The sequence below is a fragment of the Puma concolor genome, chromosome D1 (genome assembly GCF_028749965.1).
Source record: "Puma concolor isolate L17-30 chromosome D1, mPumCon1.1.hap2, whole genome shotgun sequence".
NCBI lineage: Eukaryota > Metazoa > Chordata > Mammalia > Carnivora > Felidae > Puma > Puma concolor.
This window is the reverse complement of record NC_141676.1, coordinates 115,236,627-115,254,716: the sequence shown is the minus strand read 5'-3', so window position 1 is coordinate 115,254,716 and position 18,090 is coordinate 115,236,627. Positions and strand designations below refer to the sequence as shown.

General features: G+C 42.8%; 1 protein-coding gene across 2 annotated transcripts in view; it reads left to right on the top strand.

Moving 5' to 3' along the window:
* DYNC2H1 (dynein cytoplasmic 2 heavy chain 1) overlaps window positions 1-18,090 on the top strand; it is a 341,612-nt gene that overhangs the window by 54,574 nt on the left and 268,948 nt on the right. For both annotated transcript variants that reach the window (XM_086679269.1, XM_086679270.1), the window contains exons 31-39: window positions 3,767-3,917; window positions 5,864-6,069; window positions 7,130-7,312; window positions 7,904-8,086; window positions 9,892-10,115; window positions 10,783-10,898; window positions 13,826-14,025; window positions 15,780-16,044; window positions 17,368-17,575. In XM_086679269.1, the coding sequence (XP_086535395.1) occupies window positions 3,767-3,917; window positions 5,864-6,069; window positions 7,130-7,312; window positions 7,904-8,086; window positions 9,892-10,115; window positions 10,783-10,898; window positions 13,826-14,025; window positions 15,780-16,044; window positions 17,368-17,575 (1,736 nt within the window). The remainder of the gene's footprint in view (window positions 1-3,766; window positions 3,918-5,863; window positions 6,070-7,129; window positions 7,313-7,903; window positions 8,087-9,891; window positions 10,116-10,782; window positions 10,899-13,825; window positions 14,026-15,779; window positions 16,045-17,367; window positions 17,576-18,090) is intronic.

Below are 18,090 nucleotides of genomic sequence, written 5' to 3'. Positions count from 1 at the left end.
GTGAAACGTATTCCAGGTCTCACCCGAGCATAGTGCTAAGACCCGCGCTCAGTGCCCTGCGTCGTTCAGGGCTTGCTTCCTGCCTGGCTGGGGCTCAGCCTCCAAGCGAAGGGCACCCGGGACTTAGTTCTTGGGGCCTGTGAAGGGCGGGCCTTGAGGTGTTCTCTGATCTCTCACAGGAAAATCTACCCTGCTCAGCGTTGGTTTCTTTCCACGCTAAAGCATGTGGTAGCTTTGGCACAAGTTTCATGTTGGTTCTTTTAAAGCGTGAGACCTTAGATAGGAATCTTGGAACATTGTAGATTCTTAGCCATTTTATCTTTCATTCTTTGGTGCTTTCTAGCCTTTTGAGTCAAACTAAAATATGTTTTAAAAATTCTCGTTAAGCTCTTAGAGAAAAGTAAGAGTAATCAGCAACGAATAATAATGCCGTTGCAAAGTCAAAGGTAAGCTGCTGTGTTGCTACTGAAAATGCTCCCTGTTCCTGTCGACTTCCAGGTAGGATTTAAGTGAACTTAGGCTAAAAGACAAAAGGTGAACGACTACACAGAAGTAAGGATTGCATAGCGATGGACTGGGAGAATGACCCTCGTGTGAGGAGATGCACGGGAGAGACGGGCAGAGGAAACCGGGCTGCACCATCAGAGCCCGCAGCTGACCTCAGGGCTCTCGAGCGGCCAGGTGACAGTGTGGACGGTGGACACTGTGAATAGTTCATTATCTCTGTGCAAACATGGACAAGTGCCAGTAGGAATAGTTCATTTTCAACCCAAACCAAGTATTCTAGTGTCTTAGCAGTTAATGCTTAAAAAAATTTGTCTCAAGAGCATTTATGTAGGTGATTGAATGGTGCACCTGGGTTCATGTACCTGATGCAGGCTGTTAGGTACTCTTATTGTCTTTGAGCTCTTCTTTTTTTTTTTTTTTTTTTTAATTTTTTTTTTCAACGTTTATTTATTTTTGGGACAGAGAGAGACAGAGCATGAACGGGGGAGGGGCAGAGAGAGAGGGAGGCACAGAATCGGAAACAGGCTCCAGGCTCTGAGCCATCAGCCCAGAGCCCGACGCGGGGCTCGAACTCACGGACCGCGAGATCGTGACCTGGCTGAAGTCGGACGCTTAACCGACTGCGCCACCCAGGCGCCCCTTTTTTTTTAAATTTAATTTATTGTTTTAATTTACATCCAAGTTAGCATATAGTGCAACAATGATTTCAGGGGTAGATTCCTTAATGCCTCTTACTTATTTAGCCCATCCCCCCCTCCCATAATCCCTCCAGTAACCTCTGTTCTCCATATTTAAGAGTCTCTCATGTTTTCTCCCCCTCCCTGTTTTTATATCCTTTTTGCTTCCCTTCCCTTATGTTCATCTGTTTTGTCTCTTAAAGTCCTCATATGAGTGAAGTCCTATGATATTTGTCTTTCTCTGACTGACTGATTTTGCTTAGCGTGATACCCTCCAGTTCCATCCATGTAGTTGCAAACGGCAAGATTTCATTTTTTTTGGTTGCCGAGTAATACTCCGTTGTATATATATACCACACCTTCTTTATCCATTCATCCATCGAGGGGCATTTGGGCTCTTTCCATACTTTGGCTATTGTCGACAGTGCTGCTATAAACATGGGGGTGCACGTGTCCCTTCGAAAGAGCACACCTGTATCCCGTAGATCAATGCCTAGTAGCGCCATCGCTGGGTCATAGGGTAGTTCTATTTTCAGTGTTTTGAGGAACCTCCACACTGTTTTCCAGAGTGGCTGCACCATTTTGCATTCCCATGTTACATACTCTTCATTCACTTCTGTAAAGGCATTTTTGTAAGGACCTCAGGTAATGTAGACCAGGAACTTTCTGCTCTGGGAAGGAGACAGCATGCAGAGTGGGAAGAATCTCACAGACCTTGGTTCAAAAACTGCTTTTGTCAGCATACTCTGATTCTTCTAGGCACGCATTAAGAGGGTATAATGATAGGAACACTGCCAACTTGTTTTGAAGGTTAAATTGTACAGTGTTGGCAAAATCCTGTCAGTGATGGTTACATTTTGGGCAGTTAGTAGCGTGAGTGCCTGTGCACATATCCTGATGGGAGCATGACTGCAGGATTAGCCTGGACCGTATCTTGGCTCCCTTTTTGTAGCGTCCTATGGAAATCGTATAGCAGGCTGCTAAAAGCTGAGATTATTGACGTGCGTTTATAATACAGAAATTCGGTGGTGGTGTCTGAAAGGAGGTTCCAGTGTATGAGTACTAGTTTGGGGCTGGCAAGTGAACATTTTCATACGGAAATTCAAGGCAAAATCTTTTCTCCAGAAGTAGATTTGGATCTTCTTAAACGTTTCTCCTTCCTTACACCTGATGAAAGACGCTAATGAGTTTGTCCTACAAATCTGGGGGGGTTGATTTTGCCCCAGACAGACTTACTTTTCCTTTAAAGAATGATATTTAATGCTGCATATACAATGATGTTTATACAGTGTTTGATGATATGTGAATACCAGTAACACACAGCTTAGCCTGCTGTGTTAAGTCATAAAATGTATACTGAGGTGACTAAATTTGATGACATATGATATTCATCTGGGTACTGAAAAGTATGTACCAGAAAAACACTCTTCCATAGTAGTTGGTCAGCAGGTCTAGTGTTTTTATGTGATGATGTTTCATGTCTTTAGTTTCTGTGTTCATTTAGGAACTGTATCAAGGGGCGCCTGGGTGGCTCAGTCAGCTGGGCGTCCGACTTCAGGTCAGGTCACGATCTCGTGGTTTGTGGGTTCGGCCCTGTGCCGGGCTCTGTGCTGACAGCTCAGAGCAGCTCAGAGCCTGGAGTCTGCTCTGGATTCTGTGTGTCGCTCTTTCTCTTCCCCTCCCCTGTTCGCACTCTGTCTCTCTCAAAAATAAACATTAAAAAAATAAAAAAAAAAAACTGTATCAAAGAATTTGACTCCAAGTTGTCAAAGGTTAGCGTTTAAATGTATAATTGCTTTATCAGTAGCCATGCTAGATTGGTACCGTTCCAGAAAGCCTTTCAACTAGTGTTACCATTTCATGTTTTTTGTAAATATAAAGGTTGTATCATAATCCATACCTAGTTTCTATTTATGGGTATTAGAATGAACGATTACGACAACTTAATTTAAGATAAAATTTTGAGGGACTCCTGGGTAGCTCAGTCGGTCAAACGTCCAACTCTCGATTTAGGCCCGGGTCATAATCTCGTAGTTCGTGAGTTCAAGCCCTGCGTCAGGCTCTGTGCTGACAGTGTAGAGCCTGCTTGGGATTCTCTCTTGCTTTCTTTCTCTCTCTCAAAATGAATAAATTAATTAATAAATTAATTTAAAAAGTTAGAATTTGGAAATTCGACACTTCAGTAGTATACTGAGATTATTTTGGAATGCTAGAATATTACCATTTTACTAGATGGAACGCATCATACGCTGGTATCCTTGCGTCCTTGAAAAGAAGCCATTTGTAAAGGGGAGAGTGCAGAGAAGAAAGGGCAGACGTCTTGGGTTGCATGAGCTTGGTGGGTCTTAGGACAGAACCCAGGTGTTGTGGGAGGGTCGTAGGAGGCGGGTCGGTGGTGGGCTTGGTGGCAGCACACGGTGCTTCCCTGCAGCCGTGCGGTCCCGTGCGGTTTGAGGTGCCAGTGACACATGCCCATAGACCTCGCAGGCGAGTGCAAATCCAGAAAAGTGTCTTCCCTTACATTTATGAAATGTTTCTAGGTAAATTTACCTTGTAAAATATTTTTTCTCTTGATCCATTAGATACTGTGTTTGGCAGAGCAGATTAAGTTCACTGAAGATGTGGAAAATGCTATCCAAGACCATAGTCTTCATCAGATCGAAACCCAGCTGGTGACTAAGTTAGAGCACTATACTAGCATCGATACGAGTTCGGAGGATCCAGGGGGCACTGGTATGAACAATGTTCCATTTTTTTGCCTCCTTTTGGGTTACTGGAACTTTTTTTGTTAGTTTATCTTATCTGTCGTGTTTCTGACTATCAGTCATCTGTTTCAGAGGTTAGTTTAGGAATTACAACGTACATACTTTAATATTGTACTTAGAATTGGTGATTCATTAAAACGCGTGTAGAAACCTTACCCCGTACTAATTTCCTTGTCCTCTTCTAGTTGTGTGGTAATTGTTTCATTTATTACATCTGCATACTCTGAAACCTCGGAGTTACATTGTTGCCTGTAAACATGGAGTGTATCTTTAAGGACCGGGAAGCACAGTCTGTTGTACTTAACTGGGTGCTCACCGCTTCTCTCGCTCTGCCTCCGTCCTGATGCTCCAAGCTTCCTTCGGGTACCGTTTTCCTTCTCTTTGAAGGACATCCTTCAGCATTTCTTTTAGAGCAGGATTGCGGGCTGTGATTTCTTTCCTACAGATTTTCCTTCATTGGAGAATGTTTTTATTTCATCTCTGCTGTCGTAAGTGAATTAGGATTGTTTTGGTTCTTTGCATGTTTTTTTTTTTTTTAACTTTTTTTATGTTTATTTTTGAGACAGAGAGAGGCAGAGATTGAGTAGGGCAGGGACAGAAAGAGAGGGAGACACAGATTCCAAAGCAGGCTCCAGGCTCTGAGCTGTCAGCACAGAGCCCAACGCGGGGCTCGAGCCCATGAACCATGAGATCATGACCCGAACCAAAGTTGGAGACAACCGAGTGAGCCCCCCAGGCGCTCCTATTCTTTGCATGTTGAATGATTTGGGAAGATACCCTGGACGTCTTCAACATTGTGTTATGAGCGTCTGGGTCTTGTCAGTCCTTGAGACAGTGTTGATATTTTCTGTTAGCAGTAGATGTTGGGTTCGGGCCCCACGTGCCAGCCAGCCTTCTGTGGTTTGTGGTTCTGATGCCAGTTCTCTTTCCAGAGTCTCTGAGTCATGTGTAAGATGTCAGATCACTATGCTGTGCTCCTGAATCGGTCACAACACCATAAGTCAACTGTACTTCAAAAATGAAGTCTTTGCAGCACTGTTGAGATGGGCTTCACGTGTGCGCCATCTAGCGGCCAGTTCTCAGAGTGCCTGCTTTGATGGTTAGGGTGCCATCTGTGTTGCTTGGGGGTGGGCCCAGCAATCCTAAACAAGTTTCCAGGGTCATTTTCCCAGCCCTCCGTCTCCATGCTCTTCATAGTACTTGGTGGTTTTCTTGGGCTCCTTTTCTGTTCTCCTGGCCAGAAAGCTGGGGTTTCATGTGCCCTGACCTGCTCACTTTCTGTGACTGTGTCTGTGTCCTGGGGCAGTTGGTGGCAGAAGAGAGAGGAGGAGAGCACGTGGGGTTCCCTTCCCTCAGGGTTTTAGCCCCTCGGTCTCCGGGGCCAATGCTGTAGCCCCCAACAGATTCCTTGTCTGCTCCTCACGCCTGAGCCCCGGGCCCTCCCCGGGAGTCTGCCTGACCGCCAGTCCAGGTTGCTGGCTGCATTGGCCCAGGCCTGGGGAAACCAGAGAGATCAAAAGAAAAGGGTAAATCCGCCACTGGTTTGGTGACATGTCTAATTCTGATCTTCCCCAGTTGGCCTGATACTCTTTGCTTTTCAAACTCCGAAGCAGCTGAGTGCCCATTGTCCGTGTCTTATACTTGTGTTCACAGGGAAAAGCCGGATGGGGTGTGCTTGCTTCTGGTGTAAGGGACCGCAGCCCACTCTCACTGAATTTGATGTCCTGTTCTTCGCAGGGGAATTCTTGTTTCTGACTGGTGGATTTGACATCGGTTTAATTTGTTACATTATTGTGTCATTCATTTGTATCATGAAATTAACATTTAGATTCATTTTGAAGCTCTGTGTATGTACGTACTGAATACAGAAATCTCAGGCTAACATTTTCTCCAAACATTTTACTTTGCATACAGAGTCTGGCATTCTGGAGCTTAAACTTAAAGCCCTGATTCTTGATATCATTCATAACATTGATGTGGTAAAGCATTTAAACCAAGTTCAGGTTCATACAACTGAAGACTGGGCCTGGAAAAAACAAGTCAGATTTTATATGAAAAGTGATCATACTTGTTATATTCAAATGGTGGATTGTGAACTTCAGTACACTTATGAGTACCAGGTATGACTCGTGGCAAACGTGTTTCATTTTTTCAATTAAAAATTATTTATTTTAACGGAAATTTGCTGTTGTATGGAAGAATTTTATTTGAGTCCTAACTTTGAAGGATATATTTGTCTGTGACTGTTTTTTTCTGTTTCATCATAACTAAGAAGACGTTATGTTGGAGAAATATTGGCAGAAAATCTAAAATAGTGGCAGAGTTGTACTGCATTGCGACAGAAGCCGGGCTCTCCCTTCGATCTGGGAAGGGTGGAAGACCCATCCCACGAAAGGAGCCCGGCCGGGCCCCACGCGAGGCCGTGGTTAGCGCCGTCTCACTTGCTGAGTGTTTTCAGTCTGTGCCATAGAAGAATTTCCAAACAGACAGACAACCTAGCTCATGGAACCTGTTCTCAAAACACCCCGCTGCATCCTCTCTGCATGTCCCATCCCGAGTCAGTCTTCAGAATATATCTGACGGTTGGGTTAATAAGTGCATGTCAGGAGAGTTGCCAGCTGGCTCCTTCAAGAAGGGAATGTTTTAGGAGACCATGTCTGTGTCTACCTCCGTTGAATAAAAGCCCTATAAAGAGCAACTGGGATTGGTTCTGTTTTCCCGAAGACTTAGGAGAAATTTTGAGACCTCTTTGATGAGATAAAATTAGTAATTTCACGAGGCATTTTTCAAAATAATAACGTTGGAGTTCCAAAGTTGTTCTGACTTAAAAAGATCATAAGATTCAGGGAAATAATTTACACGAATTTTAAAATACAAAATAGGATGATTATCGTATCATATAGTTTTGGATTTTTTCACCTTAGCAGTATGTCTGTACCATTACCAAGAACCGGAGAGAATGTTTGGAAAACCTAACTGTATATTAATTGAGGAAGGCATAAACCACATGCCTGAGATTAATTTAGTTTTTACCGCTGTGCGCTTTTAAAAAGTTTCTTTCCCTAAAAAAAGTATTTCGGGTATTTTTCTCTGTTAACAGCTTTTTAGCTAGTGCCACAAGGACACGTGTGGGACGTTGAGTACAGCGTGAGCATTCACCCTTTCCTCTCCCTCGTGTAGGGCAATGCTCCCAAGCTGGTCTACACGCCGCTGACGGACAAGTGCTACCTGACGCTGACGCAGGCCATGAAGATGGGCCTGGGCGGGAACCCGTACGGGCCGGCGGGCACGGGGAAGACCGAGTCGGTGAAGGCCCTGGGCGGACTTCTCGGGAGACAAGTCTTAGTTTTTAATTGTGATGAGGTAGAGGAAATCATTCGCAAACCAGATGGTAGTGTGTTAGTTATGAGTCTGGGTTAGTTTTCATGTCCTTACATATGAAATACTCTATCTTGAGATCACTTTGCTTTTGGGTAGCTTGAAAACAGAATTTGTTTTGTTTGAAAAGCAACATGGAGAAAGGCTGCAGATAATATAGACTCCGAAACTTTTCTAGAGAGAACTATTCCAAATAACTTTAAATACAGAATGAAGATTTGAGGGTGCAGAAATGCTTATTATAGGAAGGAAAAGAGTGAACAGAAAAGAGAAAAAAGTAAACTAATTTTGAAATGACTGTTTTTAGAACATTTTGTGTAGGATTTCTATTTTAACATAAAGAATAGCCAAGAATCCTGTATCTATTTAGTTCTGTGTCCTTCGCAGAACACTTGTACATGAGTTCCTTTGTTTATTCTTTGAAACTCCCCTGGAAAGTGTAGCTGTTGAACCTGTGCGAAGAAGAGAGAGAGATGGGTGAAACGATGACCTGCTCACTAAGTGACCAAGTATTCAGTTATTTTTAGAGATCTTCATTAGTTTTTAACGGATGTAATTTTTGTTGTAATTTTTTAGGGCATCGATGTGAAGTCAATGGGACGGATTTTTGTTGGTTTGGTGAAGTGTGGGGCCTGGGGTTGTTTTGATGAGTTTAATAGACTGGAGGAGTCTGTGCTGTCGGCAGTGTCCATGCAAATCCAGACCATCCAGGATGCCCTGAAGAACCACAGAACCGTGTGCGAGCTGCTTGGCAAGGAGGTATGGCATGTGTTGGGAATTGAAAGAGTTGAAGTATTCTTTGAGACTGCGCATTACTCACACTCAGGCAAACGCTCTGTCTTTATCTCTCCTGGCATCCCTGCTTCTGACTTGTTTGTTAAACCTTTTTGCCCATGAATCATCCGAGGTTTCTCACCCTATTTTGGTCGCACCTCACCATTCACCTTCAGACTTCGAGTGCTGCGTGTTTGTGGGAATGCTGCTACCGTTTACTGGGCACTTACCCTGGGCTGGCACCCCGGGCTGGCACCCTAGTGCTCCTGTGTATGCTCTCACTTCATGCTGGTAACCCTTCCACATGGGTACTGTTGTGCTTTTCTTCTTTATGGATGGGGAAGCAGAGCTTGGTGAGTCGGGAGAAAGCAGTGGGGCTGCGAATTGAACTCGGGTCTAATTTGGAAGCGCATGTTTTTAATCACTAGTCTTTTTTTTTTTAAAGATTTTTTTAAATGTTCATTTATTTTTGATAGAGAGCATGAGTGGGAGAGGGGCAGAGAGTGAGAGAGGGAGACACAGAATCTGAAGCAGGTTGCAGGTTCTGAGCTGTCAGCACAGAGCCCGATGCAGGCTCGAACCCATGAACCATGAGATCATGACTTGAGCCGAAGTCGGACGCTTAACCGACTGAGCCACCCAGGTGCCCCTTTAATTACTATTCTGTATGCATCTTAGAACAGTAAGCACTTAGCTGTTTTTCTGTTCCTCACTTTTCCCCAGAGGAGATCCACACTCCTGTCAGGAGAGTGTGAGCATCTGTGTATGGAAGTGTAGCGCTGACAACACTGGAAGTTAGCTGTGAAGTTACCCGCTGAGCCACATAGTGTCTTCACAGCACAGGTTTCTCAGGGCAGGGCAAGGAAGGAATTGCGGTTCTCATTTAGTAACAGCTTACTCACGTGTTGCTTAAACTCTTCATGAGGAAACGAGAAACTATTACGTTTCTACCTTTGTGCCGTCACAGCTGACTTTCTTCCGCACTGAGTGTGTTTTCTCCTCTCCTCCTCTTACAAAGAAAGGGTTGTCCTTGTTCCCGGTCCACACTAACCTGCCCACTTGCTGGGGCCGTGTCCCTGTGTCCTCTGTATTGAGGACTTAGCCCTCCCTCCTCTGCCCGCTCATCACTGGCCTTTAACACCACTGCATCTTGTCCTCTTTAATAACGTATGTCGTGTAATAATACTATAATGTTTGATGTAATGAACACACAAGCAGACCTTCCCCTCACTTACCTGTCCATTCATTGCTCTTCCTGTTTTGTCTCCTTTATAGCCAGATTTTCTTACTCCAGGTGTTTCTACCTAATTGCCCATTCACTGTCTACACTCTGATTTCGCTTTAAGTGTGCTGTGGAAAACGCTCCTGCTAGGTGCTCTCATGATACACTGCCCTGCCCTGCCCTGCCACAGCCTCGATCATACCGTGATTGCTCGTAGACCGTAAGCTGCAGGAGGACAGAAACCGTTACTTACTTTAGGTCAGAGTTGTGTTGTCTCCCGATACAAGGAGGCTTGTGGTAAACACAGACAGGAGCAGATGGGCAAGCGAGTCACCACCTCCGAAATTCCGGCCTCACAGAACTGATTATAAAGGGCCTCTGTAAATGCCGCTGTTCTTAAGGCGGTTATTGTATGTCGAGCAGGGAGATCCTTAGCTTATTAGCGTTTACCTTTTGCCGAGTTCTAAGATCTGTGTGTCGAAGTATGCACAATAAAAATCTGTTGGCAGTGTATTTTATATTTATAGTTACAGATACTTGGTGCCCATATTGTAAATTAATATTTCAGGTGGAAATCAATTCAAATTCTGGGATTTTTATCACCATGAATCCTGCTGGAAAAGGTTACGGAGGAAGACAGAAGCTGCCTGATAATCTTAAACAGCTTTTCAGGCCGGTTGCCATGTCCCGCCCAGACAACGAGCTTATCGCTGAGGTCGTTCTCTATTCGGAGGGCTTCAAAGAGGCCAAAGTCCTGGGCAGAAAAGTGGTAGCTATCTTCAATCTATCCAGGTGAGTTTTCCCGTGTTAAATATTTTTATGATTTTTGGTTCCGATGGTTGATTATGACCATTTTTCACGTTTGTCAGTGATTTGCATATTGGCGATTGTATTGCACTTAAGGTGTCAATAGGGAAGATTTTAGTTTGAATAAGGACACATCTCACTGAAAACTACTTGTTCCTTCAATGCTATCAATTTGACCTGACTTCCTTTCTGCAAAAATGTCTTCACTGGGGCGCTCCAGCTAAACGATGCTAATTGAACAAATCAGCAGACTCCTTAAAACCTGTCCTTTGGAGAGAGTCCTCCAGTTTTTCTCGTGTCGTATTTCTAGTAATAGCGGTGGGCTTCTGGCTTCTCTGGGCATCCTAACATTCTGTTCACGTTACTTACGAGACAACTGGAGTGCCAGAAACTGAGGGCCACAGGGCTGGAGTAGAGAGTTTAGGAGTAAAGGTGATAGGCACTTGTCATTTAGTGTCTTCATGAAGGTGATTGGCCAGGTCATGACACGGTTGTCCTGATCCTTGGGAGTGATCGTTTTCTGTGATGGCTCCTTTGTATAGATTAATGGAGTATCAGTACCCATTTCTATGTGTCAGTGGTTACCTCTTCAAATACAATGAAAAAGTAATTTCTGGCTGTCATTGCTTTGTGATTTCCGTGTCTCTTTAAGGGAACTTTTGACACCTCAGCAGCATTACGACTGGGGTCTGAGAGCCTTGAAGACGGTTCTTCGAGGAAGCGGAGGCCTTCTTAGACAGCTGCAGAGAGCCGGCGGGAAACACAAAGGTAAGGTCTGCGATTCAGATGCGATCTTAGTTTTTAATTTTTTTTTTTTTTTCAACGTTTATTTATTTTTGGGACAGAGAGAGACAGAGCATGAACGGGGGAGGGGCAGAGAGAGAGGGAGACACAGAATCGGAAACAGGCTCCAGGCTCTGAGCCATCAGCCCAGAGCCCGACGCGGGGCTCGAACTCACGGACCGCGAGATCGTGACCTGGCTGAAGTCGGACGCTTAACCGACTGCGCCACCCAGGCGCCCCCGCGATCTTAGTTTTTAAAATAAACTTTAATTTGGAATAGTTTTAGATTTACGGAAAAGCTATAAATACGGTAAAGATGGTTTTGAAAACCTGGCCCCGTTTCTCCTGTTGTTAACATCTTACGTTAGTGTGCTACATTTATTGCAACTAGTGGAACGATATTGAGAGGTTATTTTTTCAGCAAAGTCCATACTTCATTCACATTTTCTCTAGTTCTTACCCAGTGTCCTTAACTTTTAAATGTGCATTAGATACTAAATAGTTGTGATATATAGAAGAATCATCTAGTCCACTTCTCGGCCTTTGATGTGTGGTAGAATCACCTAGAAACTTGTTAAAACACTGGTGTTGGACCCTTACTCCCAGCTTCCTGATTCTGTAGGTCTGGAGCAGAGCCTGAGAATTTCACTGGTCTGAAAATGAGAACAGAAACCATAGAAACACATAGGGATTTTCTTTTTTTCTTTTTTTTCTTTTTTCGAGTTTATTATTTGAGAGTGAGAGTGTGTGTGAGCAGGGAAGAGGCAGAGAGAGAGAGGGAGAGAGAGAGAATCCTAAGCAGGCTCCATGCTGTCAGCACAGAGCCCGACACGGGGCTCGAACTCACAAAATGTGAGATCATAACTTGAGCTGAAACCAAGAGTTGGGCGCTCAACCAACTGAGCCAACCAGGGGCTCTGGGATGATTTTCTCTTTCAAAGAGATAGTATACCAAACAAAATTGCCCTTTAAAAAAATCTTAAGATTACCGAAAAAAAACCCTTTTAGCCTTAAAATAATTTTACAGTGAAGTTGCAAAGGTAGCATCCCATTGTTTCGTCTTATTTACTGTGGTACATTTGTCTATACTTGGAAACTGAGGCTCGTGTATTAATATTAACTAACGTCCAGACTTCATGTGGATTTCACCCGTTTAATCATTAATGTCCTCTTTGTGTTTGAGGATCGGATCTAGGGTGCATTTAGTCATCATGTCTCCTTAGTCTCCTCGGCCCTGTGACCGTTTCCCCTTGTGTTTTGTTTCCACGACCCTCGCATTCGTTAAGAGTACTGGTCACATGTCATGTAGACTCTTCCTCAGTCTGGGTTTTTTTGTGATGTTTTTCTCATGATTAGACCTGGTTGTCCACATTTGGAAGGAAGAGCAGAGAGTGAAGGGCCTGTCACATCACATCACATCCTATCCGTGGGTACACAATGACCACATGACATCACTGGTGATGTTCACCTTCATTGAGTATTGTGGTGGTATTTGCCAGGTTTCTCCAGTGTGATAGTAACTGTACAGTAACTGTTTCCCACTTTCCCTCCCGTACTCTTTAGAAGCTGGTTACTGAGTGTGGCTCACCTTCTAAGTGGGGTGGCAAGGACTAAACTTGATCCTTTAGCTCAAGGAGTATTTGAAAATATTATTTGAAACTCTTCTGTAAGATTTGTCTCTTCCCTATTTATGTATTTATTATATCATCTATTCGCATCAGTTTGAACTCATGATATTTTATTGTACTTTACCACCTTTTTTTCCCATTTACATAAAATAAATTATTCCCCCTCACCCATGGATGTGTGCTTTCATGAAAGGCTGAATATTCAGCTCTTCAGATGCCAGTAAAACTAAGTTAAAACACTGAAAATAAGACAACATAGAAAAAGGGACCATGTGAAATTATCTATTTGGACTTAAAATGATCAGAGTCTACATATTAGAAAAGAAAGTTGCTTTAGCTTTATTATTGGGTTGGCATTTGCCAGGGAAGATAGTCATTTGGTGAGTTGCTTAAATTACTGTTTTTCTGTTGTCTGTCTCTGCTGATTGTTGAGAAATGTTGAAACCATACCTGTAGTAATCAAAATGGCTTATTAACGAGTTCAGTGCTTAAACTCCAGTATGGCCATGCCTCTTTGCCTACAGTTAAATATGGGAATATTAAGCAATTTTGGAGAAATATCGGACTTTAAAAGATAGTTTCTTGCCTTCATAGATATGTGTTATCAATCTGCAGCTAATTATTATCCTTGAAAAAATAAGAGTCTAACAATGATATTAGCATTTGTATTTGTTTAAGGGATGGATTTGTAAACAGTTCTGAGTAAGGCTGATTAAAAATTATTGCTCAGTTTGTTAGTTGTTAGTCTCGGGACTTAATATCTCTGGGGAGGGGGGGCAGTTCTGGTATATTTGGAGGCACTTGGGTCTGGAATGCATTGGTCTGGGTGTGAATCCCAGCTCTAATACTGCTGTGCCTTCGCAGGTATATCGCTTGATCCCTTAGAGATTCGTTATTCTCCTAGATAAAATCAGAGTAAAAATGGCAATACCCCCTTACTTGATGCAGTTATTATAAGGATCACATACAAATGGTAAAGTTTTATACAAATATAAGTGATTGTGATTTTTATTATTGATTAAAGTCTGGCAATGCTGGGACTCAAGTTCTGCGAAAGAGAGTCCCGAGCTGTACCTAGGGATCTTTATTTCTCAGCAGACAAGACAGTAAGTAAGGTGAGCATGCCAGTTCCCGTGGTAGCATGTGGCTTTAACTGTTTCTAGGTTCTTGCACATCTATGTCATAACTAATAATGCGTATCACAGCTCTCAACGACTGTTTTACAGTCATTGAAACTTTCTGAAGTCAGTAACTAACCATTTTAAAATGAAACTTTTTCTCTAGTTGATGAAAGTCATATTGTGGTACAAGCATTGAGGCTTAATACAATGTCAAAGTTTACATTTGCTGATTGCGCACGGTTTGATGCACTGATTAAAGATGTATTTCCTGGGATCGACTTTAAAGAAGTAGAATATGATGAGCTCAGGTCTGCGTTACAGCATGTCTTCGAGGAAGCCAATTATGAAATCATACCAAATCAGGTACCTGTCAATATTTTATAATATGTTGATCCTTTCTTTTGGCTACTTCCTTATTAATAATCTTTATCTTTTATCTGTCCATTTTGTTTTATTGTTTTTAAAAATTTTTTTTAATGTTTCTTTATTTTTGAGACAGAGACAGACAGAGCATGAACAGGGGAGGGGCAGAGAGAGAGGGAGACACAGAATCCAAAGCAGGCTCGGGGCTCCAGGCTCCAGGCTGTCAGCACAGAGCCTCACGCGGGGCTTGAACTCACAGACCGTGAGACTGTGACCTGAGCTGAAGTCGGACGCTCAACTGACTGAGCCACCCAGGCGCCCCTTATCTGTCCATTTTAATCTTGCTAACTCAGGGAAGCCTTCCCTGATCTTTGAGTCCACATTAGGTTTCCTTGCTGAGTATTTTCATTACTTCTTTATGTGTACTTATTAATGCTTAATTGTATGTTTGACTAATACTGATTTTCCCCACCAGATATTAGTGTTCATGGAAGGTGGAATCCATGTCTCTTTTCACTCAGTATTTTACTCCTAGTGCCTGTTACAGAGCCTGGCACATAATAAGTCATTGTTTTAACGTTTGTTTATTTTTGAGAGGCAGAGACTGAGTGCGAGGGGGAGGGGCAGAGAGAGAGGGAGACACAGAATCCGAAGCAGACTCCAGGCTCCGAGCTGTCAGCACAGAGCCTGATATGGGGTTCGAACTCACGAACTGTGATATCATGACCTGACCTGAAGTTGGGCATTTAACTGACTGAGCCACCCGGGTACCCCTACATTTTTTTTTTTTTTAATGTTTATTCAGTTGAGAGAGAGAGAGAGAGCGAGAGCGCATGAGCAGGGGAGGGGCAGAGAGAGGGAGTGAGAGTGGGACACACAGAATCTGAAGCAGGCTCCGGGCTCCGAACTGTCAGCACAGAGCCCGACGTGGGACTCGAACCCACAAACTGTGAGATTATGACATGAGCTGAAGTTGGATGCTTAACTGACTCACCCACCAGGTGCCCCAGCCTGGCATATAATAGACCATCATGCATATTTTTGATAATTGATTACATTACTTCTGATGTTTTACTTTGATGATTTCTTTTTTTTTTTTTTTTTCAACATTTATTTATTTTTGGGACAGAGAGAGACAGAGCATGAACGGGGGAGGGGCAGAGAGAGAGGGAGACACAGAATCGGAAATAGGCTCCAGGCTCTGAGCCATCAGCCCAGAGCCCGATGTGGGGCTTGAACCCACGGACCGCGAGATCGTGACCTGGCTGAAGTCGGATGCTTAACCGACTGCGCCACCCAGGCGCCCCTACTTTGATGATTTCTTAGGAGAAATTCTTTTTAGTAGCTTTTGTATGTAGCGCAAGTGTGTGTTCAAAATGAACATTTTTCCCTCAGGTTTTATCTCCCTTTTTTTTTTTTTGAGAGATATAGGACATAAATGAATGCATCAGCAAGTGAATAAAATAATGAATATATTTGAATGAATGAGTGAAGAAAATAATGAACATATTGTATTGTCCAATGACTTGGGAAGCATACTTGTTTCTTTTAAAGAAATACTGGATTTAAAGATGACCCTGCAAATGTGTTCAGATTTATTTAGGTGTACTCTTATTTAAGGCTGTATCTTACACTGAAGAAATCAAAGACTTAATTTTATGTGTTTGGAATAGGACAGTTGCTAGAGAGTGAGAACAGGACTGTGCATGATTATGTTCTATTAGCCATATTCAAACATGTCTCCTTTCTACTAGATCAAGAAGGCTTTAGAATTATATGAGCAGTTACGCCAGAGGATGGGAGTGGTCATTGTTGGTCCAAGTGGTGCTGGAAAGTCAACCCTTTGGAGGATGTTAAGGGCAGCACTTTGTAGAATTGGCAGAGTGGTGAAACAGTACACCATGAACCCCAAAGCCATGCCTAGACATCAGCTGTTAGGCCACATTGACATGGACACACGGGAATGGTCGGACGGCGTTTTGACAAACAGCGCTCGCCAAGTCGTTCGGGAACCTCAAGGTTGGTCCGTGTCCTGTGACTCCTTGTTCTACTTCATGATTTTTAGAGGATGATAGAATTGTCTTTACTGCTGTCCCTCTCAAGTCTTACATGTGACCATAAACTGCCTTGTAAACGATGTTGTTTGGTATTTTATTTCAGAGGGACTCAACATGTGCTGTCATGTTGATCTCCACACTATAGGAGCTTCCGTTAGAATAGAAACTCAGAGTAGTCTGGGTGACGTGTGATTCACAACTACATTAATATACTGAAAAAAAAATAAAATCTTTGCTGGGTTGATGCATTACTTAGTGCCTCATAAATAAGCAAGATGACAAATTTTTATTTGGGATTAAAATTGGTTGTGTGTGTGTATGTGAACACTTTTCACTCATTAATTTCAATACAGTGCTTTGAATAATTTTGAAAATTTAAGTCGTAAAACTGTAGACTTCCTGGTCTCAAATGTCTGGCTTGATCTTTAAAAGAATTTTTGGCCAGGGTCTGAGAAGACTCTCCAGTTTTTGTTAGATTGTAATTAACAGTTGTTTTTCTAAGCCCATGAGTGAAACGTTTAGAACTCTGTGACACTAGAAGAGATTTCAGTGAGGTTTTTCATTTTCACTGTAGTTAATAATATCACACTGGGGCAAATCCAGACATTGCCTGTATTTACTTTTCACACTTTCATTGGTGATAGTTTCTTCTTTGACGGTTTCAAATGTCCAAGTTCAAGTTGAAACTGCTCTCAGTTTAGGAAGGATGGATAAAAAAAAAAGGTTTGTCTCTAAAAAGACCTCTGTACACAGCGCTGCTTCTCCCCTTTGAGGTCACCTTTTTATATACCAAAGAAATCAGGTGAGTTTTGTATTTCTCAGGTAGGATGCTAAAAATGGACTTCCTGTATTTTCTACAAGAGATGTGACGTAGCAAGCACTCATACATTCTTAGGACGTGGCGGAAGACAAGGGTGTGGACAATATGTGCCAAGGTCATGGGGCGGGTGATCCCCAAGTCTTGCACACCATCTTGTGTTTAGCGAGATTCCAGTTCTGTGTGTTGGTGGGTGAGTAGAACGTTACCACACGGTACGTAACCAGGTCTCTGGCCACCTGAGCCAGGACTTCCTGTGGGTGTTCAGCCTCCAGGACGTTTGTAGTGCAGATTCACGTGGAAAATATCAGCTTGTTCAACTTGTGCTCCTGGTGTTCTGGCGCAGTAATATAAAATCACACTTCCTGGACATTACTTCTAAAGAAGAAGATAATTATTTTATTGCTTATTTTTAATTGTCATCACTGCACGTATTTGTGTTTTACCTCTTTTTTGTTTGGAAAACAGATGTCAGCTCATGGATAATATGTGACGGCGATATTGACCCTGAATGGATAGAATCTCTGAATTCTGTTCTGGATGACAATCGACTCCTCACTATGCCCAGTGGAGAAAGGATTCAGTTCGGCCCAAATGTTAACTTTGTGTTCGAAACTCATGATTTAAGTTGTGCCTCGCCAGCCACAATATCTAGAATGGGCATGATCTTTCTTAGGTAAACCATAAGGCATTTGCGAGTATTATATTAGGATATTCTTCAGTTATTAGTTTGGTTTCATAGCTAAGTGAAGTAAGTGTTGTATGAATAGTATATAAATATGCATTTTCCTCATTTTTGATTAGCTTCTTTTCTTACTGGGTTTTAATTCATTCAGAGAGTTTCTGTTTTATTGCAGTTAAATTGTTTGAGCAGTTCAGGCATAGTACAGTTATTAAATATTTTTGTTTGCTTAAGTGAAAAAGTAATTGGTTTTGTTTTCTCTTTTTTTTTAAAGTTTATTTCTTAAAGAGACAGAGACGGCATGAATGGGGGGTGGGCAGAGAGAGAGGGAGAGAGAGAGTCCCAAGCGGGCTCTGAACTATCAGCGGGCTCTGAACTACCAACGTGGAGCTCGAACTCATGAAACTACAAGATAATGACCTGAGCTGAAACCAAGTCACATGCTCAACCGACTGAGCCACCCAGGCGCCTTCCCTCCCGTTTTTTAAAAGTATTGTCCCTCTTTTTTT